The sequence below is a fragment of the Sapajus apella genome, unplaced genomic scaffold (genome assembly GCF_009761245.1).
Source record: "Sapajus apella isolate SASKATOON/1434 unplaced genomic scaffold, GSC_monkey_1.0 scaffold30, whole genome shotgun sequence".
Classification (NCBI taxonomy): Eukaryota; Metazoa; Chordata; class Mammalia; order Primates; family Cebidae; genus Sapajus; species Sapajus apella.
In genome coordinates, this window is record NW_022436970.1 from 18,019,348 (window position 1) to 18,045,312 (window position 25,965).

The window sequence follows — 25,965 nt, forward strand, 5'->3', positions numbered from 1 at the left end:
TGTGTATAAAATCACCATATACATAACTTGCTACTAACATTTTTAAATGTGGTATTTGAATTACACAAACAGAAATGTAAAAAAAAAAAATATATATATATATATATATATATATATTTGAAATATATTTGGCCATCAAAACTTCCCACAGAACAATTTTTTTCCAAAACAAATGGAAAAATTTCCCTTGTCACCACATTGAAACTTAAAATGGCCCATTGGCTATGCAATTAGAGGATATGACATTTTATTTGAAAAATGCTGACCAGACTTGAGGCCAGAAATAGATTTGTGTATCTTCACTTCATATCCTTTATTATCTTCATAGTTGTTTTGAAAAATCAATATCTGTTTTCAAAACTCTGTTCTAACATAAGTCACAGTTTGAAAATATCCAGTATTATCAAGTTGTGTATATATTAATGTTTTTTAGACAAGAAATTCTGCAATTTCAATTTGATCTCACACATATTTATTAGATTCCTCCCCAATCTTTGTGCTAAATTTGCATATTCTTACTGTCTGAAAGCTATTATATTAAGAAACACTTCTTCATTGAAAACTTACATTCCACATATAAAAACTCTTTCTTTCCTTTTATATGATGTGAACCACATCATAATTCATCCATTATTTTATCATCCCAAGAAATTATTATATATTTTTATACAGCCATTATGTCTACCTCGATTCAGCCCCACAATGATTTCTTCAATGTGTATAATTAGTAATTACAGTTACAATAAGGAGGGTATTAAATTTCTTAAGAGGCTACATGCTGGTTACTAATAGGCCCAGAACATACGGGCCAGAGTTGGTTTTCATGATATATACATGTCTGCAGCAGTTGGCTAGTTTAGACACACTATTCTTTTATAAAGGTGCAATACTTGCTCTCATTGAACATGCCAAGTCCCAAAAAGGGGACCTGCAGTAAACAAAGATTAGGGCCAAGCCTAAAAACATCACCGTGACCTCAAGTCTAAGCATCCGCCAGTTCAAAGGCTATCAATTAAAAATAATAATTTTATGTTTCCATATAACAAACATACGTTGTATATTTTCAGGGACAGACATAAACTACAGTAATTGTAAAACTAGATTCAGAGAGATTAAGATAGATTATTCCCAAGGATTCTACTAAAAATTATAGGAAATTTCCTGCCTTTATTCTTGTCCAAGTGATTCCTTGTAGACCCACTCACTTTATTTAAAAAAAAAAAATCTTCTAGATGGTTCAATGAAAATTCTGCAATATTTTCTCAGTAACTCAATGAATAAGCAAAGAAGCAAAATTATTTAAGATATTTGTTTTAGTCAAATTACTTAAAAAATCTACTTTGAATTTTAGGTATTTCATCAAACTCCACGTCTGTACAGAATACTTTTTCAATGAGTTAAGTAACCAAGTCAGTAATAAAAGTCCACCAATAATTCTTTCAAATGTTATAATATTTTAGACAGCTGTTTTCTTTATCGTACATTTGAACTTAATCAAAAGCTTTAAAAGAAAACAGAAAGGAAGGAAGGGAGGCAAGAGGAAGGGAGGAAGAAAGCAGGGCATGACGGGAGGGAGGGAGAGAGGGAGGGACGGAGGTCTTCAGACAGATAATACAACTTTATTTCATTTTCCTTTGCTTAATGCCCTCATTGTATTTGAAAGTGTTAACTATCAAAGCTTCAGTAGGTTGTTATCTCACTAACAGATAGGATACTAGCCGCCTTCTGCTGACCGACCATTTACTATGTTCCAGACATATATTTAAAACTTTCTGCTGCCCTGTAATGTTTTCTCTGTTTTACAGAAAGGAAATTGAGAATACAAGTCCAGGCATCACACATAAGAAAGCGGCAGAAGTGACTGACACTGAACATCTGTTCTTACACTCTGTAATTCCATTTTGGATCTTTTTCAAAAGTAAAACAATTTTTTAAGTGGCTGATTTGTGATTTTGTGTCTAAAACGGTTTGTCTTTTATTTTAAAATTTCAAACACATCTATACTTGCCCAAAGTTATATTTTTATCTTTAGGACACATTAACTTCTTTTATGTTCTCTATAGTAATAAAATATTTAATTTAAAAATAAATTCTTTATATAAAAGAGTACTTATTCAATAGCAAGGTGCGAAGGCAGACTTGTGTTAAAATATACCAAAGGTGTAATTATTGCTTTTTAAAATTTCAGACAAAGAACCCATCAGCTTAATAAAGACAAGCAAAACCAACCTAGAAATATCAATTCTATTGTGGTCAAATAAATAATGGTTCTCCAAATTGTCCACATCTTAATCTCACATCCTGTGACTATTACTTTATATGGAAAAAGGGACTTCACAGGTGTGATTAAGGATTTCCAGATGAAGGATTATTTGGATTATCCAGTTGAGCCCAAGGCAGTAACAAGTGAAGAGACATAGAGACCGAAGGAACAGAGATGATATAACAGCAAAGCATAAAGGCACATGAAGATGCTTCACTGGTGGCTGTGATGGAAGAGAAGGGCTATGAGACAGGAAATTCTGCTCTAGATACTGGAAAAGGAAGGAAATGTACTCTCCGTTGGAGCCTCTTATGGGACAGCACCCTTGCTGGCAACCGGGTCTCAGACCAGTGAGGCCTATTTTAGGCATCTGACCTCCAGAAGCTTGAGGTAATAAAGTTGTGTTTTTGGATGCTGCTAAATGTATGCTCATTGGTTCCAGCAGCAGCGGGAAACTAGGATGCCTGTCTAGAACAAGCATCAGACTTCTCAGGCAAAAGCGGTCATCTGTGTACAGCACACCAACCAGGGACAAGAGAGGACAGTGATGAGAAAAGTGAAGATGAAGCCACTGATGGAAAGTGGCGGTTACCAGCCAGAACACCCTGACAACTCCTGTCATAATTAGTCTCTCAAGGAATCCAAGGCTACATTTTACAAATTATCTGTGTCTTTAAGTTATTAAAGTGAATTCAAGGGTGTACACACTCATATCAAGGGGAAAGAAAGACCAATACTCCATTTGGTATTCTAAGACATGTCAAAAATTCAGGCTCACCGTCAGGATCTGTCATGCAGTAAGTCAGTTGTCAGTTGGGTGTGTCTCAGAAGATAAACAGTGGAGAGATTCTATTGCAGAACAGAGTTATTATTTAGACTGAAAACAACACGTCAGTATATGGCAATGTGGTATCCTCAACAGTTGGCATATTAAAATCCTACTGATGAGTTCTTTTGTGAAATTGTAGATGAGTCAATTATCCTAACATAGAAAATAATGTATACACTGTTGCTTTCCTAGACTTAATAAATCTTTTCAGAAAGTCCTATTTCTTGCTTTATAAAAAAGTGTTTACCAAACCAATACCTATCTATTGTAGAAAATCAGAAAACACAGGCAAAAAATATCACCCAAATATAACTATTCATATCTTAACCTCATTGACTTTTACATATATGTATTACATATATAATAGATGACATATAGTAAATGTTTATCCTATATAGGTCCAAGAGTATTTATGTAATGTACAATTGTTTTGTTTGCTACTTGCTTCTAACATCTTGTTTGTTAACATAGTCCAATGTCAATATCAATCTACCACATCATCTCAGTAAAAAGTATGTGTACATTCCCAGAACCATTTAACCAGTCTACATAAGCATTTTCCATGCTTACAAGTATGGACGCAGATCAGTATATATTCCTAGAGGTTAATATTTCTGGTTAAAAGGTGATAGTCTATCTTTGCTCCCTATGTTGGAATTTTGATATATACTGCTAAATTGTCCTTCAAGAAAATTTTGTTTCCCATAAGCCGTGCGTATGCTTTTATTTCAACATTCCATCTCCAACGTTATTTCATACTTTTAGCATTTTGATAGGTGATAATGGTGTCTCATTCAATTTTGAATTTATATCTTTGTTGACTAATATGTTTACATGTTTGCTTCTTATACATACAGAACATTTATGCTTCTCTTATTAGTTAATTATACACATTTGGCCCTATTTTCTATTAGAATGCTTATGTTTTTCTTATTTTTGAATATAATCATTACTTTTTATAAGATACAATTATGTACCTATTTCCTGTTGTTTATCTTACCAATTATTCTCTAGGTCCACTTTTCCATATTTATTTTGATTATGATTTTCTATATTAATACATATTTGACGTTTATATGTATTTGAATATGGTGATGTTTTTTCTTACCCATAGTGTACTTTATGTATATTTTAGGAAGATCTGCCAATATCTGAACACACATTCAGCAACTTTCTCAGCATATTTTGCGTATTGTTTGTATTTAAATCTATATCATCTGGTATTTATGCTGCTAAATGATATACATAAGTAAATATTTCCTACATTATTAAAGAGCTCTTAATCTTTTTAAGAGACATCGGCTCACAAGGAGGTGGCATAAGATTTATAGCAGGACTTCAGTTTACACTTGGGCAATGTATGATTGATAACACTACTTTCTCTGACACATACCATTTTCTTTTGGGGTGAAATACATAGTGAATAAAATGTCTTTTAATCTTAGTGTTTATGCTAAACTTGTAAACTGTGTTTGGCCTTGCTTAGTCTAGAGGAAAAATTAAACAATGTTGTGAATTATTAAGTGAGAAGATTTACATTTTTGACTCCCTCTTCTCTTTGATGCTTTAAAATAACTCTAAATTGGAAAACATGTTAATTCATTTTTCCATAACTAACAAAGTTATTGAAAGTCATCTTCCATTTAAATCTGAAAGAACTTAAAAAAGATTAAAGTAAGTTGATTATTCTGAAGATATTTTGGTGCATAATCTCATGGAGTTATTGAGTTATAATCTATAATTTTTTTCCCTTAGGATCAATTAAATTTTGTTACTGAGATTATATGACAATTTTGCTTATTTATTACAAAATTAGGAATTTCATTATCCAAGACAGAATGCAAACTGTGTGAACAAGAGGCAGATGGCAGGCTGTATCTTGTTCTAGACAGGAAAAGATAATAAAACTGAACAGTGAAATAAAATCAATCACTGTGTCAGAAGAGCAAAGACCCAGCTAACATAAACAAACACTGCAGAGAAAACTACACACACAGAGAATTAAGCTTCTTAGAGTACAACCTTCCGTGGGTAATTTACTAAAATAAATGAGGAAGTATGTAGTGGGAGTGTGGCACAGAATACCAGATATAAATGAACATCTGAAGTGAGTCACACACTTGGGTTGAATCTGAGTTAGTGTGGAAGTGAGGTGCCTAAAGAGAAGCAGCCATCATATATTCATCTTTGAGCCATCCATGCCTGGTGCTTAAAAGTTTAGTGAAGAAATAAAAGAATAAAAGGAGGAATGTAAACATGAATCAAATTGAAAAGTAACTGATGATTAGGCTACTGGTTACTCAACTTTTAGTGTCGGTCTGATGCAGAAGTGTCTTTGTTTCCTACAATTGCAGTATTTTTGACACATCTCCTGAACTACCAAAATTAAGACCAGTATTATACTAATAAAAAGCAGTATGTTAATAAATGCTTTTAAGTAATATGTTAAAATTGAGATTTAGATCATCCATTACATTAAAAAAATCCCATATCATTGCAATAGGAATACAATGTAGTATTTTCTATTGCTGAGTCACAAATTATCACGAATTTACCTACAGCTTAAATCAATACCTTTTTATTATCTCACTGTTCTGTATGCCAGAAGTCCAGGCAGGGCTCAATTGAATTCTTTCCTTAGAGTCTCTGAAGGCTAAAATCAAGAAGACTGTCTGGATTGGGTTCTCATGAAAAATGTGGAGGCCTCTTCCAAGTTTGCTCAGGTTGTTGGAATGTTTCAGAGTGCTGGGATAAAACTGAGGTCTCCACTTTCTTGCTGACTGGCAATCTGAGGACATTCCCAGCTTTAAAGATTGCTCAACATTCCCTGCCACATAGTCCTCTGTATAAAGAAGCAGGCTGCTTCTTTATGGCCAGCAGGAGCGTTCACTACAGTTAAAAATCTCAGATTTCTTTCGTCCCTAACCATTAGATCTTTAATTAAATTAGGTCAGATCCACTAGGATAGGTTCCTTTTCGATTAACTCAAAGTCAATTGATAAGGGACTGTGATTATAAGAATCCCACGAGTATCACCCCATGGCTCCATGACATAAAGTTCAAATCTCATCTAAATCTCATCGGTTCACACTCTAGAGTCTTCTTGTTTGAATCATCTAAACCTTGTGCAGATCCTGGAGGTACAGTTTCTCTCCATGTATGGGTTCATGAAACTAGTGACAAGCCATCTGGCTCCAATACAGTGGTGGAACAGGCATAGGATTCCAGTTCAAAAAAGGACGAATGGAGAATAAACAGTAATAAATCCATAATAGTTTGGAAGTCCATCAGGGTAACGTCAATTTTTTCTTGACTACTCTGTTGCCCTTGGTTCTCTTCTCTGAGACAGCCTTTCTTTCTCATGAAAGGTGGCATATATATATATACACATAGACACACACACACACACACACACACACACACACACACACACACATTAGGCTAGTGGTTACTCAACTTTTAGTGCCAATCAATGTGTATATATATATATGTATGTATATGTATATACACACACATATATATATATATATATACACACACACAAACACACACATACACATATATACAGATGCACACACATATATAGTTTTATCAGACTGATCACACTATCAGAATTTTGGCATTCTGACTACTTCACTGGGTACTCTTTCTGTGTCTTCCTGTCCAAGCTGACAGTATTTCTGCTGAGGAAATTAGTCTACACCTTTAATATTTATCTCAGTAATTTACTTAGCTACATAGCCTATATTTGTAACTTACAAATTCTGCTTGCCACATACCTGCAGAACACAATTTTGCTAGTCTTTCTGCCACTACGAAACAGGGATTTCCCCTTCTCTCAGTTCCAAATAACATATTCCTCCTCACTTGCATCTGAGTCATCACCTGTAGTTCTCCAAATCCAGATTTCTACTAACCACCTGTCCAAGGAAGCTTAGGTATTTTACTCTCAAGTTCTTCAATTTTAGAGAGTTCATCTGATTAGGTCGTGTCAACCTAGGATAATCTCCCTTCTTTTTATTAAATCAAAATCAATTCATTAAAGCCTTTATATACATCTACAAAATAACTTTTCACAGAAAAAAATGTAAGTTAATTAGCAAATGATATCCCAGACTATTCACGTTATGACTGTCTCAAGGGGAGTGGATTCTATATACCTTCTACACCAAGAGTTGTAATATTGTATGGCTCTGTGTCCCCACCCAAATATCATTTTGAATTATAATAATCCCCACATGCCAAGGGCAGGACCAGGTGGAGGTAAATGAATCATGGGGTCAGTTTCTCCCATGCTGTTCTTGTGATAGTGAGTTCTCAGGAGATCTGATGGTTTTACAGGCATCTCCTGTTTAGCTGGCTGGCATGCATTCTCTCTTCTGCTGCCCCATGAAGAGATGCCTTCCCCCATGATTATAAATTTTCTAAGGCCTCCCCAACAATGTGGAACTGTGAGTCAATTTAACCTCTTTTCTTTACTAATGAACCAGTCTTGGGTATTTCTTCATAGCAGCATGAGAACAGACTAATACAAATGGAGAATGTCTCAGTTCATCTCAGAATCTTCCTTTCACAGAATATTTCAACTCAGTTCTTGGAACGTAATGTTACTGTATGTATATTTCTTTATTATAAATAAATCTATAGCTTAGACTTACTAGTCTTTTGTAACGAGTTAACACAAAACTAAATGTGTTATCACATTTTAGCAAATTATTGTAAACAATTTCCGTACAACCATAAAGTAGACAATTTATTTTTCCACCTATTCTACTTTATATGTCTGTTTTTAACATAAATGTGCTATTCTTCAATCAAATACTAAGTGATTCATATTTTATGGTGCATAAGTTGTAAAAAAGAGCAGAAGAGCAGCTAAATGTGGAACTTCAGAAGTCAAAACTAGGTACTACTCATTCATCCATTCCAGGTACTGCAAATTCATATTCCAAACACAGAATAAGATTGACTCAGAAAACTTAGCAGGTAATTTACTTGAATAAGCATATTCCATTAAGGTCTCTATTTTTTTCATATTGGATAGTTTTTCAAATACACAAGTCTATCGTAATTGGTTATAAATTTTTAACTATAAGTATATTCAAAATTAAAAGTATTTTAAATATAATCATTCATTTAATATTAGTGATTCTTTAGGGTCAATTACTTTAAAAAAAGGATGTCAAGGTATAAAGCTGCAATAATATAAGAAATCTTAAATTGAGTCCATAAAGCAAAATACAGCACACTTTCAATAATCCATGTAAGAATTATCCAATATAGCATATCTAAATTAGATGAATTATTTAACTGCAAATGTTTCTTGATATTTGTGGCTTCTTCATCTATGAAACTAAATTAATTACTGATTAATTATCTTTACTGTTAAGCCTCAAAAAATATTTTAATGTTAAACAAATCCTCTTTCTTAAAGAATGTAAGCTAACGATAATAGTTAAATGTTTTGTCTTCTTTTTTGACTACTCATGTATGTGCTCTTCTCCACGGGATAAACTGTTTAAGAGTGGACTAAACATTCTGTGAGATTCAAGTGCAAAGTGCCATTTTGCATATTACTAAGGCTAGTCAAGAAGAGAGTTCTCTTTTGGTGATAATATTAATTTTTTTTTTTTGACTTGTCCCTGGGTTTGAAAATTGCTTTACAGGATAAAGTCTGTAGATGATTTTTCTGAAGAAAAAAAAAATTTAGCTGGGCAGCCAACAGCCTTGTGATGCCATAAATCAGGGTAGCAATCATTGGCAAAACTGAAAAAGGCAGAGGTGAAGAGTTAGCAAGGTCAGTCCATGAGGCAGTATTATACCTATGGGAGTAGGCTGCAGAGGTGGTGATTCTCAAGCCTAGTTTCAAGTAAATACTTAGCCTTGTCAGTGCCCTTATGCTTACCCCATTACCAGTTTTAGACACATTTTGTTAAAAATATTGACATTTAACATGTTTTATAAAATTCTTCTAATGTGCACTTGTAAGTTAACAGTTTGATGAATTTTTTAGTAAGAATTTCACACCTCCTTTATACACTCATTATTTCCTTTTCCTGTAATTTATTCAGATACAAATGTAAAAACACGATGGCTAAAAATATATTAATATATTCATATTGGAATCCATTAGTCCCCAAATTAGCATGTTTCAGAATAGAAACCCCTCATTATAGCATACTTTCGTCTGATATTTGAGAGCCATGTGAACACGGCATGCTATATGATTATAGTGTGAAAGCACAGTATGCAGTGATAAAATGCAGTCGAGAGGACAGAAGAGTTAAAATTCAGTCTGTAATCACTTAAAACAATGCTAACATCTGAGAATAACTGTTACCTATTTTAATAATCAATATCATCATCATCCTCTTTAGAAAATCCTAGGTCTGTCTCAGAAGTGCCTCAAAAGTAGAAAAGATATTCAAACGACAAATCATGAGATTAGGAGTCAGGTCTTTAATTCTTGCCTAATTTCTGTTAACAAATCATTAACCATGGGGTTGAGTATGTGTGGGGAAAGTCAATTAACTTCAGTGAACCTTTTTTTTTTCTGTTTGAATTCAGAATATGTGAAAAATTGAAACAGATGATCTCTAAGCTCTCTTCTAAGCCCTACAAATATCCTATGGTCCAAGCACTAGAAGATTTGACAGATATTAGGATATTATCATGTTCTTTTTTGTTTCAATTTGTGTTGCTATAAAGGCATACTTGCGTAGATTATTTTTTTAAAAAGATCTATTTAGCTCAGAGTTCTACAGGCTGAGAAGTTCAAGGGCATGACCCTGGCTTTGGGTGAGAGATTTCATGCTGTGTTGTAACAAAGTGAAGAATTTCCAAGGGGAAGTGGCCATGTGCAAACAGGAGCTGAAAAACCTCAGGACTTCTTGGCTCTATCACAACCCGTACTTGTAGGAACTAAACCACTCCTGAGCAGATAAATTCAGTCTTTTGAGAGTGGGAACTCACTCGTTACCAGAACAACATCAAGCCATTAGGTATTTGTCCCCACCTAAATACATTCCACAAGGCCACCCCTCTGAATACCACCACTCTGGGGGTCAAATTTCTACAGGAGTTTTGGTCGGGACAAAGAAACCCAACTACAGCATGCTCTTAGTTCATTTGTGCTGCTATAAAAATGCCATAGTCCAGGCACAGTGGCTCATGCCTGTTAACCCAGAACTTTGGGAGGCTGAGGCAGGCGGATCACCTGAGGTTGGGAGTTCAAGACCAACCTGACCAACATGGAGAAACAGCGTCTCTACTAAAAATACAAAATTAGCCGGGTGTAGTGACGTATGCCTATAATCCCAGCTACCTGGGAGGCTGAGGCAGGAGAATCGCTTGAACCTGGGTGATGGAGGTTGCAGTGAGCTGAGATTGCATCATTGCACTGAAGCCTGGGCAACAAGAGTGAAACTCAGTCTCAAAATAAAAAAAAAAAAAAAATGCCATAAAGGGAGCAGCTTATGAACAATCAGAAACTTACTTTTCATGGTTCTGAAGACTGGGGAGTTTACGATTAAGTGGCATCAGCAGATGTGGAAGCTGGGAGGATTTGATTCTTCATAGACAACTACCTTAGAATCTCACATGGCAGAAGAGGTGAAGGGTTTCCCTCAGGCCTCACTTATAAGGGCACTAATCTCACTTATGAGGGCTGTGCTCCATGATGTAATCACTTCACAAAGGTCAAACCTCCTAATATCATCATCTTGGGTAGATGCAGATCTCACCATATATATTTTGAGGTGGCATAACCTTCAGACAGTAGCATTCTATCCTGTTCCCCAAAATCCATGATCTTCTCACATGCAAAATATATTCATTTTATCCCAATAGCCCTAAAAGTCTTAACTTGTTTCAGTGTCAAATTAAAAATCTAAATCCAAAATCTCATCTAAAGCAGATATGAGTGAGGCTCTAGATACATTCTGAGGCCAATTGCTCTTAAGCTGTAAATCTGTGAATTAAAATGTGTTATGATCCTTCCAAAATAAATGATGAGACAGGCATAGGACAGTGATGTCCCAGTCCAGAAGGGAGACATCAGAAAGAAGTAGCAGGTCCCCAGCAAGCACAAAATGTTGAGGTTCAAGAAAAATTTTCTGGACCAGGAGCAGCGGCTCATGCCTGTAATCCCAAGGTCAAGGCAGGTAGATCACCTGAGGTCAAGAGTTCAAGATCAGCTTGACCAACATGGTGAAACCCTGTCTCTACTAAATACAAAAAAGTTAGCTGGGTATAATGGTGCATACCAGTAATCCCAGCTACTTGGGAGGCTGAGACAGGAGAATTGCTTGAACCCGGGAGAGGGAGGTTACAGTGAGCACCACTGCACTCCAGCCTGGGCAACAATAATGAAACTCCACCAAGAGAAAGAGGAGGAGAAAGGAGGAGGAGGAGTAAGGGAGAGGGGGAGGAAGAAGAGAAGAAGAAGAAGAAGAGGAGGAGGAGGAATAAGAAGAAGAAGAGGAGGAGGGGGAGGAGGGGAGGAGAAAGGGGTAGGTTGTGGGGGGAGGGGAGGAGGATAAAAATTCTATCTTAGTTCTCTATCCTTTAAACACACTGGGGTAGAGGTCTACCCAACTGCTTTTCTGGGAACAACCACAGTCTTCATAGGTTGGAGTCACATGTCCTTGGTTCTAAAGGTCTTGACCTCAGGGGTGGCCACACCCCATGATTCTGCTTGGCATTGTTAGTGGGGGGCCCTGTGCCTGGGTTCCAAGTATTCTTTGAAATCTAGGTGAAGGCAGCTATGCCACAGCTTTGTTGATCAAAATGTGCATGCTCCACTTGATGCAGTGAGGAAGACTGCTGCCAGAAACTACAGGGGGAAAAGTTTGGGACATGGGGTGGTGCTGGACAGTGGTTGCCCTCCCTCAACTCATTCTGGTCCCCTTAGACTCTGGCACTCTGGACCCAAGCTGAGAGGCAGCCCCAGTGATCTCTGACATGCCTTCAGCGTCATCTTTCCACTGTCTTCAGCAGTAGGTCCTGACTTCCACCGAGATGGCCAGTCCACACTCATCAGGTGCCTGCCTGGCCATACCTTTGGTGTTTACTTGCAAGCATGTTTTCTCATTCTTTACAATACGAATAGGCTGAGAAAAGTCCAAATCTTTAGTTTCAGCTTCCATTTTGATTAATAATTCCATCTCTGAAAATTTTATTTCTTCTTTGATTCTATGACAGGCAGTCAGGGGCCAAACGTTCTTTCAATATTTTGCCTATTTTCTCAGCAAAATATCCAATTTCATCCCTCACAAGCAAAAACCTTCCACAAAACACAAAAGCACACACACAAATCTGCCAAATTCTTTGCCAGTTTATAATAAGGATGACCTTTACTCCATTGTCTAAAAACACATTCCTCATTTCCATTTGAAAGAACATCAAAATGGCCCTTACTATTTATAGTTCTATAAACATTCTGTTCAAAATAACTTAGGTATTGTTAGAATCTCTAACAAGATTCTCCTCTCCTACTGAGCCCAGACCAGGATCATCCTTAACGATCTGTTCATGACAACATAAATGTTTTCTAGCATGCACCCAAAAGCTCTTCCAGCCTGTCCTCCTTACTCAGTTCCAAAGCCACTGCCACATAATTTGAGGTATTTGTTATAGCAGCACCCCCACGTATCAGGGCGAATTTTCTGTCTATGTCCACTTAGGCCGCTAGAACAAAATACCAGAGACCAATGGCTTGTAAACAACATTAAAAATTCCAAACTCTTAGTTGTGAAGGGACATAAACATTCAGGCCCTAGCATGCGCTAAGCATTTCACCACTGAACTGGGGATACTATTTTATAATTATGCGTAGGCGCCAGGAAAAATATCCAGGTAGTTTTTTATTACTTGAGTAAGACCAAGGGTGATCACTGATTTTACATCTCCAACCTTTACTGCATGTGTGTGTGTGAGTGGAGTAAATATTAGATAATATCTGTAATTATATATATACATATATGTGTATATATACACACACACATATATACGTTAAATATATATTGGATGTACATAATTATATGCTAGACATATAAAGTTACATGTTAGATGTATAATTATATATTAGGTAATATGTATATTAATATGCATTCCATTAATGTAATTGTATATATTAGCCATATATAAAACATACATAAATAGTTTGTGTAACTATCACCATCTACTAGTACCAAAATCATCTGCCAGACAAAAATGTAAGTCAAAATTCTCTTTCAGGCACTAGTATTTGAATAAGGCAATGCCATCTGAGGAACTTGAAACTTCCTAAACAAAGTCTCTGTGCTTCCTCTTAAAATGATTCTCATCCACCCATTTCCAAGCAGCAGCACTGATTGAAGTCCACTTTCTATTGTTTTGAAGTCTTCATCTCTTTTCTGGAATACTTTCACTTCAGTGAATACAGTCTACACCCACATACTTCATCGCAGGATGACTTTGATATTAGGTATAAATAATGGTAGAATTCTGCACAATTTTAGCCAATGCAGTAAAAGTAAAACATTATGACAAATACACACCAGCAACGTCTTAGTCTGTGTGAGTTACTATGGCAAACTACAATAAATTAGGGGCTTATAAAAAACAGGATTTTGTTTCTCCCAGTTCTAGATTTTAGAAGTCCAAGATCAAGGTGCCAGCAGGTTTGGTGTCTGGTTAGGGCCCATCTCCTGGTTCATGGATCAAACTTTCTAGCTGTGTTCTCACCTGCAAAGGTCAAGGCTGCTCTCTGGCCCTATTTATTATTAGAGGACAACGCCTATGATGAGCACTCTCCTTATGAGCTAATCACCTCTCAAATGCCCCACCTCCTTATACCCTCATTTTGGCAACAGAATTTTTAAATATGAATTTTTGAAGGGGTGTCACGCAACCATTCAGACCAACATAGAAGGTAACATGACATCAAGGATAAACCTGTTTCAGTGGAAACTTACTCTAATTTATGAGAAGATCACAGAGAATGTTGTTGTAATACTCATCATTTGAAGAGTGTGATCATTTGTCCAGTGTGCGAGAACATAGTGGGTTGGGTGCCTCTGTAGGAAGAACACCCTGTGTCTTTTGGATTACTCATTGAAAAGTCAACCCACTTCAATGACTTCCAGAGATAATTTCATCACATGCATTGAAACTCTATTTTTAATCATCTCAAATAGACATATTTATAATAATATATGCACCATATATACAGTTCATCATTTCTTACCTATGCAGATTTTAAAAGGCTCATAGAACTTAATCTATTTTAACAGTTGAAAGGGATCTTTGATGTTAGCCAGTCTTTTCACCTATCTTACATAGATGTTTTCCCTATACTGTTCATGCCAGGTCATAATCCATTTTGAGATCCAATCACCCATCTATCCATATTTCATATCCTTCATAGGCATCTATCCAAATTTTGAATATCACAACTCATAACATAAACATTTCCCCCCTAAACTGCACTCAAAACTTTCCATATATCTTTTAAACATAAATCTCGTCTTTGAGACCCATGAGACATAGGTCTGAGGTAGTTATCACATTTTGAACAACAACAACAACAAATCCTGAAGTAAACATTTCTTCATATTTGGCATTAAATCTTTGTCAGCCTCCTCTAGGTGATCAATCTCCTCATTAATAACAGTCAGGAAAAAACAGACTGTGCCTTTTACACTTTGATTGGTGCAGCTTCCCATGAGGCTAAAATCTTTTTCGCATTGTTACTCTACTAACTTTAATATAGGCTAACACCATGTAAGATTATTTTGTCACCAGCTACTCAGGAGGCTGAGGCAGGAGAATTGCCTGAACCCAGGAGGCGGAGGCTGCGGTGAGCCGAGCTCGCGCCATTGCACTCCAGCCTGGGTAACGAGAGCGAAACTCCGTCCCCCCCCCCCCCAAAAAAAAAAAAAAAAAGATTATTTTGTCAGTCATAAAGTATTGACTCATGTTGAGTTTGAAATAAGACCACAGGAAAGTCCTAGGAGTCAGAGGTTTCTCTATGCTATGGATTTTGGAAATATAATTTTTTCATACATCTATATTATATTTTATACTATACTTTTGATAAAAATTGCAGATTTTTGTTATTTTTTGGAAGTCTTGACTATATCATTTAATAAATTAGCTTTCCCTTCCATAGTTTTGTCATTTAAATTGACAATATGAGTTCTCAGTATGTTATTACCCAAGATTGATAAGAATACTGAGTTAAATACAGAACCCTGAGACACCCTCACTGAAGTAGAGTAATCAACAACCAAAGGTGTTGTCTTGTAGCCTGAGTTTCATATGCTTGTCAATACAATGAAAACATTTTGTTCAAATATTTTGCTGAGATAAGAATGCAGTACCTCTAACATTTTAATTAACCACTGAATCAAAGACATAGCAGCATACTGTTTAAATCCAACATAAAGCTGAGAGAGATATTTGACACACTGGAAGATGGTGTCAAGATTTACAAAGCCTGAGTGACATTCAGCATTTCTGGTGTCCTAAAATTCCCCAACTAGGTAATTAAAAGGGAATTTAAAGCCCAAACTACTTATTTGTCATACAAAATAACTGTCCAACACGTTTAACATTTGTGAATTTAAAATAGCATTGGCTGTTCTGCTGCTGAAAATAAAGTCGTTGAAATTTCAAAAATAGTGTATTGTGTTTTCTAATAATTAAAAAATATTTGTGAAATGAGAGGTACTTATTTCTTTTCATTTAAAGTTTTTCTTTTTAACTTTTACTTCAGGTTCAGGAATACATGTGCAGATTTATTATATAGGTAAAACGTGTGTCATGGGAGATTGGTCTAAAAAATCATTTCATCATCCATGTAATAAGCATTATAACCAATAGAAATACTATGATTCTCACTCTTTTCCCAACCTCCACCCTCAAGTAGGTTCTGAAGCCTGTTGTTCCCTTTTTTGTGTCCATATGTACTCAATGTTTAGCTCTCATTTATAGTTGAGAAAATGTGGTATTTAATTTTCTGTTACTATATTAGGCTGCTAAGGATAATGGCCTCCAGATCCATCCATGTTGCTGAAAAGTACATGATATCATTTTTTTCCTATGGCTACATGGTATTCCACAGTATATATGTATCACATTTTCTTTGTGCAGTCTAACATGGATCGGCATCTCATTTCATTCCATTCCTCTGCTATGGGAATAATTTGGGAACAGTGCTGTGATGAACACACACATGCACATGTCTTTATGGCAGAACAATTTATACTCAGTATTGAGATTGTTGGGTCAAATGATGATTCTGTTTTAAGTTCTCTGAAAAATTGCCAAACTGCTTTCCATAGTGGCTGAACGAGTTTACATTCCCACCTGCAGTACCTAAGTGTTCCCCTTTTTTCCTCTACCTCACCAGCATCTGTTATTGTTTGACTTTCACTAACAGGTATTCTGACTGGTGTGAGATGGTTTCTCACTGCGGTTTTGACTTGGATTTCTCTAATAATTAGTGATGGTGAACATTTTTATATGTGTGTTGGCCACATGAATGTTTCTTTTCACAGTGTCTGTTCTTTTCAAAGTGTCTGTTCATGTCACAAGGCACTTATTTCTTAAAGCTAAATTTCTCAGAATTATTTTTTATTTGCATACATTTGTAACAAACGAAATATTCAGGGTTTCTAACAAATATTCAAAATATATCTGTTAATACAACTCATAATTTATTATAATATAATTTTCTAAAGTTTCTGTGATTTGCACTTGACTGTGGATATCACCGATTGTGCTGTTTTAAATATTTTCAGAAACTTTTCCTATTTACTGTCCACCAAAGCAATTCTCTCTCCGCACCTACTTTAATTGGAACTCCGAAGTCACAAACCTACTTGAAATGAATGGGACTGTAAGAGAAGCTTACTAAAAAGAACCTATCAAATATTTTTATGCAGGTTTTTTTTTTTTTAATTTAAACCCAAACTTCATCAGAAGCTGCTGCGTCAGTTCCATATGCTTCCTAAGAGCTAAACCAAAGACAAACAAAATTCATCATTTCCCAGCTGAATAGCGGGAACTATCTTAAGGCTATGATGCATACGTTGAAATAAGTAAGCAAAATGTAATATGTAACTCTCTCCCATCAATGGATCAAAATGAGAAAAGGGAATCGTAGTGGTTTAAACAGTGTATTAGAGAATAGCCTGCTGTGCTCAAACTGTGTGAAGAAAATACCATCAACGGCTTGTGAAACTGGCATTATATGGCATATATGAAGGACAAACAGTCAAGTGCAGAGAATCTTACGTTCTTGAAAGGATGTGAAGAGCATCTGAAATCGGCTGTTTCGACTGCCCTCATCTGCCCACATGCGGATCACCCCAAGACCTGTGCGTAGCATGACATCATTAGCCACGGTGCTACAGAACTTAGCTTTCAAATCCTCCACGGAACTGCTTCCATCATACACAGCCACAAAATTTCTCTTGCATTCATTTGAATTCTGCATCTCATAATCCAAGAATCGCAAGTAAATCTATAAAACAAAAATAAAATATTTTCCCCGTATCAAAATGTGAATGTACATCAGTAAGTACCAGACCTTCTTTTCTCTTATTCAGTCTCACAAGACAATCTTGATTGCAATCAATCTTATTATTTTTTCCTTGTGAATAGAAGGAAGATGTACAATAAGAACAAATTGTGTTTCATATTTTTTTTTCAAATGCTATTATCCTTTCTTTATTTAAATGCACCGTTTTCTAGAGCTGAGTATTTTTATCCAAATGAGCTTTATGTTTCCTCATAACTTATTTGAAATCAGTTATTAGTTTTCCCTGCTTATACACTGTTTTTTTTTTTTGATTAGCAAAATGCATTTTAAATATTCCTGATACATTTCTGTTCCATGGCTTCCTTTTAGTTCCAAAAATGTACAAAAATACACCACTTTTATTAATAACAAAGCAAAGCAAAAATGATACTGAAAGACTGCCTCTGATTTGTTTAACTAAATTATTTAACAGAAATACACAGATTCATTTTTGAGGTGAAGTATAACTTTTTTATAAAAAGGGCCAAGCTAGTCTCTGACCATTCATGCCACACATAGACAAGCTGTTTAGCTAAGTTACACAAATAAAAATAAGGATTTAACGGGTAAAAAGTACTGTGCGACCTGCTTTGTATGTTATTTTGTAATACTTCCAACAACTCTATAAAGTGGCCTATTTTATTGTCATATTCAGATGAAGAAACTCGGATGGTATAAATGGAAAATTAAATGTGAGGATCCTCTAACTTCCTAGTCCACAATTCTTTCACAATGTTATGCTGCTTTAGGTGTACTACTTTTCAATCAACAGACATCATTCGACTCTTCACTAATGTGCATTGAAAACCACAAGTAATTCATTCAACCAAATACAAGTCTATAAAGAAATCATTTGCTCATGCATCCATCGATTCAGTGGCATCCACAGGTTGGCCTGTGATTGCTGCAGACACTATTCAAGGCACTGTGGATATCACGGAGAACGAAAAAAAGTGACGGCCCGTGCTGAAAATGTGTGTCAATTAAACCATAACACTAAGATACAACGTCAAAGAGTGGCAATTATATAAAGCAAAAGGACCCACGCACTGTGAGATGGATACCTAGAGTGATTTCCTCATGAAGACACATCATTCATACAGATTAATTTTATTTTAATACGGATGCCTACACGCTATTTCCTCTTAAATGCACTGCTCTTAATTTAGCATGAATATAAACTAAAGACATGGCATTCAATCAAACATCCATCTCTTTCATCATTCTGTATTAATTTTTTCTTATTTCATAAAATGTGAAACTCATAAGACAACTTCTTCCAGATCCAGTATGTCTACACTAAATTTTATAATTTCACTATTTAAATTAGTGAAAATGTATTTCTTGTCCTCAATGTTCTTACTCAATGGGGTACCAGTTCCTGACAATTTCACCTTTAAGCAAGTTGTTTTCCACTTCCATTCACACATATATAATATTTCAACAGTCTCCTGCCCAGCTTGGGTAGTTGCAAGGTACAGATTCTCCTCACACCCCCAAAGTGTACTCTAATAAAAACTAGTTTACTCCTGCCAAAGTTATATTTCTAAGAAACAAATCTAATACTCACAGTATTTTAGCTAAAATTTGTAACTGGTATATAATTTTTTTTAAAGTCTAAAAACATCAAATAGGAAATTTACATCTTCCTTATCTGTCAACACTATAATTATTTACAAAAACGTTACCCTTTATGAACATGACATTATCTTGATTCTCTATCTTCTGTCTAGGAACTTTTTTCCTAATTTGTCAAGAGTTAGTTCAACTGTTACATGTTCAGTGAAACGTTTTCACTGCTCCCACTCGCCAATCTCTATAGCCTCTATGTTATTTTGAACTTTTTTTTTCTTCCTGAGACAGAGTCTTGCTCTGTCACCAGGCTGGAGTGCAGTGTCACAATCTTGGCTCGCTGCAATCTCTGCCTCCTGCATTCAAGCGATTCTCCTGCTTCATCTCACAAGTAGCTGGGACTACAGGTGCCAGCTGCCATGCCTGGCTACTTTTTGTTTTTTTTTTTTTTTTTTGTAGAGACAGAGTTTCACCATATTGGCCAGTCTGGTCTGGAACTCCTGACCTTGTGATCCACCTGCCTTGGCCTCCCAAAGTGCTGAGATACAGGCATAAGCCACCACGCCCATCTGATTTAGAACATACGTAAAGCTATAGTTACAGGTTATATGACCCTTCTAATAAACTTATGTTCCTGAAAAGCTGAAGCAGTGGTATATATTTTTGTATTCTAAGCATTAACACATATTTTATACATAGTAAATGCTCCAGAAATATTTGTGGATGATTAATTAACTGGTAGTTTCATTTTTTTATTGACTTCATTTGTTTAGCATTCATGAAATATTTATTGGGCACCTATATGACAGACATTTACGTGTTATAAATAATAATTACATAAAATAGTCTTATTTTGTTATATACAGAGGAAATTACATGCAATAATTCTCAAAACAAGATATAATATAGATCTAACTTATGACATAAAAGGATAAGACAAAATGCTGCAGATCTGTAAGATGCTAAAAAATAAAATGTGAAGTTCTAAATGAGGAAATCTTGACATAATTTGATGAGAAAGAACAAAATGAATTAGAGAAATATGGACAAAGGAATAAAACTGAACCACAGTGGAAAACACTTGAGTTGTAGGATACTTTGTATGGTAGTGCAAATTTTCGTATACTAGCAATTTGTAGCATTGTAGTTGGAAGCCATTCTAAAATTTCCAAATACTTTGACACTGATTTAAATTACCTGTCATTGCTACAGCCTGATGAGAGACATATGCCCCAACGAAGCCTTCATTTTCTGTAAGCCCAGGTTATTGCTTTATTTTATCAAAAACTCAGATATTACTCATGCAGTCCATCTGTGATTCCTCCTCCCAACACAATATTACATTTCTAAAATTATTCAGAGAACTTTAGAAATATCCAGTTTAAGAAGGTATATATGCATCTAAAAATGTTAAACTTCCAAATTTACACTAACTCATTTGTTTTTTAAATGTCAACAAGACTTTTTTTAAAAGAAATTTTTTTTTTCAGGTGACCTTTATTGAAAGCTGGAGTAAAGAAGAAAAAGAAATAACTTGCTCCAGGATCATAAGTGAATTAATGTGAATTAATCTTAAAAAAGATTAAACTTTAAACTCTAGTTTTAAGGTTCTTTTCACTAGGTCACATTGCTCGGTTTTGACTAAAAGTAAACAAGCTGAAAACACTATAAAAATAAAAGCTAAAATCTACGTATTATACAAATTTGTTAAATAGAGCAAGAAGTCAAATATATACTTACACTCTAAAATGTTATGCAATAAATTAAACAAGTTTATCAGCTCTCAAAAAATATGAAATGATAATTGGAAATAAACATTGCCACATGCAGGAGAACACAAATTAGGGTGTGTAATACAAAATGATGCCTCTCTCCCAATATCCTCACAAAGTTATAGAAACCAAGTACTACGCCCACAGAATGAAAAATATTTAAATGGTTGTTTGGCCAACTCAAAAACCTGTTTGACCACTTGATATTTTCAGGTTGAAACGTTTCAGTGGCTCAGCGTGTTTCAACAAAACATGGGGAGAAATTCCAGATCTAGGTGACGGGGGGATGTAGGCAGCAAACCACATTGCCATGTATGTGCCTATGCAACAATCCTGCATGGTCTGCACATGTACCCCAGAACCTAAAGTACAATAAAAAAAATACTTAACACTGCATGTAGAAACACACCTTAAAATACGAATTGACTGTTAGGAAAAGAAAATTTGTGTGTTTTACCAACCATAGTTTAAGACACTGCTAACACATTATTTCAAATCTCTCAACAACAATAGATACTTGTTAAAATCATTTAAGAAGAAGAGAAATGAAGTGTATAAAAATTAGGTAACTTTCTTGAAGTGATACAGTAATGTCATTTAAGTAATGGACTGCTACTGAAGTCAGATCTGTGTAACACTTGGATACTCACCACATTATGCAGCCTTATGTAATGTTCTTAAATGCTCACAGACTTATAGCCCAGAAAGAACATTATAATCTTAAAGAAAACAAACTAAAACAAAATGAGTAATCAATAAGAACGCAGAGCAAAACTATTCCTGTTTCCTAAATGAGTTAGAAAAGATGTTGACTATCAAGATATAAATAAAGTTTATAGAAAATAAACGTGTCCCTCAGAAATAAATGGCTGTTTAAAATTCTTTAAAAATAGAAATATTTTATATAAGAATACTGTTATAGTTATGAAGTCAATTTGCATATTGCCCCTATTTTTTTTTCATTTAACAGTTCCATTTTTTCCATATGAGATGATGGACTTGCATTTGTACGTGAAGTGTAATCACTGTTACCTAAGTATCTTCTATATTTAAAGGACATTCTTACTAAATAGAACACTATTTAGAGAGTAAGTTAATCATTGCAGTCATTAGATCCTAAGTAATTACTTCTGAAGCATTCAGTAATGCTCACCTAAGATCTACTGACTGCAATGATTTTTTACCATATAGAAAAAGAAAATATACTTTACTGGATCCAGAGCTTTCAGTACAAAAGCCAAATTCCTTTATCCAGAAAAAGTGATCAAGTTTTCCCATACTAACTCTAGTATATGTCAAATAAAATCTCTCTATACAGTATGATTTGAATGACTGTCTCATTAGCTTAAATCTAGTACCACAACAATACCAACAGAAAGAATTATTTAATGTAGAAAACTACAGAAAGCTCTCTAGTCACTTATTGAAAAAAGAGAAAACGATAAACATAATATATAACTCTAGTAAAATAGATTATCATCACTTCTCAGTGAATCATTTTGGTGCATTCTTTTTAATCTATCATAAAGAGTTGGGGCTGACAAGATAATTTAGTGACCAGGACATGGAAAACTTCAGAACACGTAAATAATTTCTAGTAATATCTATTTTTCAAATAACATGGAAAGCAGAACCCCTTTTTATATGCAAAGCAAATAAATCTAGCTAACAATTTACTAAATAATATATTCACAAAATTTAATACCAACTGCTCAACCAGGTCTGTCCCCTCATGTCAAAATGATATACAGAAAATACACATTATTTGAGGCAATTATTTAAGACTTGCCAGAACAGTTTTCTCCATAATAAGTAAAAATTAAATATGTCACAGTCTGAGAAATGCTGTACATGGTTTCAATAGGACTAGACACTTTTGTAAATAAAATCATATTCTATAAAGTACGTAGCCAAGGACTTCACAATTTCTATTTTATTGACCAGACATGTCAGGTTTATAAACTTATGTAGAATATTCCATTTGGAGGGTATCAGTTTGGAGAAGGAACCACGAACATCTTAATGCTTTATGAGATAATAACACACAGGCACACAGACACACACGCATGTCCACAGCACAACCAATTCCTGATATAACAAAAAATGATTTTCTGGCCCATATAAACAAGTCCACCTGAGTAGCTGTCTAAAATATGAGAGTAAAAAATTGACACATTTAAAAAAATTAAACTGAACAATTTTTTGGTAGTTAGCTATTTAAAATTTTTCCTTTGTGTTCCAAATTTTATTCTTACTTTTTGGAGATAAAAGCAGACTCAATCTTCAGACACCTTAATGCTTATCTTTGTAGTCAATTAAAGTTATTACACTTGGTTTATTGCTTTAATATTCTATTGTTCCATACAAATCACCGCAATTTTAGCAGCTTTAAATAACACCCGATTACCATCTACTATTAATAGTCTTGTACGGTGAAAGTAGTGGGTTCTTTGGTGAGGGCAGATGAGGCTAAAAATCCAGTTTCCCACAGTTCTAGGACAAAGGTCTCCATTTTCTGGAAGACTGCTTACTGGGGTCACCCTCACTCCCAGAACACATTTCTTAGTCCCCTGATTCTCTTACTTCCCCTTTTCATTCACATCCAAAGAATCTGCTCTGCTTTTAAAGGGCTCGTGTGATTTTATTAGGATGACCTGGATAATCTATCTTTTTATTAATTCAAAGTCACCTGACTGGTAAACTTAATCACATAGGCAAATTTATCATATTCACAATCCCAAGAATTGTAGCTGAAAACTTATGTTTATCATATAAATAACTTCAACACTTTTATCACAACTTTACTATAAAAGACTTATTTTTGTCAAATTTTTATATTTTTATTTTAATTTGAACAAAAATATTTTTGAATTAGTTAACAACAAATTAAGAGCCAACTTTAAGCATGAAATGATGGGCAAACAGTAGAAGCTAGAGTTTTATTATCCCAAAACATTCAACATTGAATTACCTTCATTTATGTATTTTCATACATCTTTTGACTCTGTCCCTTATCCTGTCCTAGTAAATAATAAAAATATGAAGTGACATTTGTTAATTAGCTTGATTTAGTCATTCCATAATGGAAACATCATGCTGTACTTGATAAACATAAACAAGTACTATTGGTCAATTTAAATAAAATTTTTAAAGATTTTAAAATTAATTTTAAAAAACTGTGATCATTTCCTCAAAGAATGTGGTTTTGTGAGAGCAAACGGGACCAGGAATTGGGAGATGCTAATCTTGCTCAAGATCTGCTGCTAAATAGCCAAGCTTGTGGGCAAGTCACTTATCATAGATTCATTAAATTTTGGTTTTCAGAGGACTTTCATGTTATTTGTGCCAAAATATTACTTGACTTTTAACTGTTATACAAAATCTCTGCCAGACTTTGCTTGGATTCCCCCTGTAAAATCTCATTCAATCTTTGTCATTAAAATAAAAGGCTTTTCTCTGTGTTACATTAAAAGCTGTTTCTCCAGTTTCAAATGTTCAAATAAACTGCAGTACTTAAAGGCCTTACTCCTGCAGATTGTTATTCCTGTTTCATGTGACAGTTCCTCAAATGTTTGAAGATTGCTACCGCCTCCTTTCTTTTAGAAATAATCTATTTATTCTATGAATTTTAATTGATTAACAGACATTGTGCTTGGCACTGGATATCTGGAGATAAATCTGGTCCAACCTTCGTGAAATTAATAGTTACCATGATTCTGTCTCCCATCATTTCATTCTGATGGCTGTTTTCCAGACCAGAATCTGAATTAGACCTCATAATATTTGCTCAGAGAGGCATATATCTACATTTCCTTGTTAACTCATATTGAATTTCATTATCCTGACTCAGTTTATTCATCTTTTAAATGATCTAGTCAGTAACAAGGTTGTTTCTGCCTCTGGTTTTCCAAATTCTAAAAAATCTGGATTAATCACATTCTAATTAAAGGGGACCATCTAGATTAATATCCTTTAATAAAGGAGACATCGGATATTATATTTTCTGTTTGTCAAAAGCCTGAAAAGTAGTAAATAATGTGTATACATGTTAATAGAGCCCTCGTAAACTATTCAGCACTTTCCTTGTGCAATATGGTTTAGTCAGCAGGTGTCATTCAAATGTTCACCCCAAGCTATTTCAAGTATAACTTGCGCTTTGATAGTCTATTCTCATAAGCTGCTAGGAACTCTGTAAAAATAGAAAGTCCACATAGGCAGTAATCTCCAGTTCTTGCTTTTCTCCACAGTATTCAAAGCCACTTCCTATCCCCTAACCTTTAATTTAACAGAGAAAGCCTGTTACAATAGAGCCATCTTTGTCCAGCTCTGCAGGCAGCTTCCCCTTTGGGTCACAGAATGCCAAATTCTATAACAGACAGGTACATTGTTTATTGTTGCTCTGAGATTGTACAAAAGACAGTCTATTTACCAGCTGGAAGAAAAGGGTGTGCATTTACACTATCATGAAACCCTTCTCTTTAAGATTGTAGTGACAAAAGTACCAGTTATGACAGTAAGGTGTGGCACATATCACTCTATTTTTTAAAATGTCTTTAAAAATCTTTCATTTGTAGAGTTTAAGAAAAATAAATAGCCCTTGCATGTGAATCCACGTTTTATGAAAACAGCAAAATAAACTTCAATCTAGCTCTCTTGTTATACACGTAGTGGATTTTTACGGTTTTGTGTGAGCAATCGATTTTCACTTAAAAAAAAAGAAAAATAACTGTCTTTCTTCATAATGCAATTAACTTTCTCTAAGATTTGTTCAGAGGCAAAGAGAAACGCAAGCAACAAGGCTGGAAGCTCGAGCATGATCTCTGAATCTCTGTAACTGAAAGTTGGGGGAAAGGTGCCACATTTCCATTTCATATGCAAACTCTGGAGACATATTCAAGGAAAAATCAAGTGAAGAAAGACCAGTGCCCTCAAAAATAGCTCTTCACTGGGAGTGATGAATCAT

The 25,965-nt window shown here is 34.9% G+C and overlaps 1 protein-coding gene across 8 annotated transcripts in view; it reads right to left on the reverse strand.

Moving 5' to 3' along the window:
• The window catches only part of NETO1 (neuropilin and tolloid like 1), a 118,718-nt gene that overhangs the window by 22,320 nt on the left and 70,433 nt on the right, over positions 1-25,965 (reverse strand). For all 8 annotated transcript variants that reach the window (XR_004273614.1, XM_032293733.1, XM_032293734.1 and 5 more), the window contains exon 7: positions 17,373-17,601. Coding sequence is in view for 7 of the 8 variants with exons in the window: in XM_032293733.1 (XP_032149624.1) it covers positions 17,373-17,601 (229 nt within the window). In the remaining variant the exon portion in view is untranslated. The remainder of the gene's footprint in view (positions 1-17,372; positions 17,602-25,965) is intronic.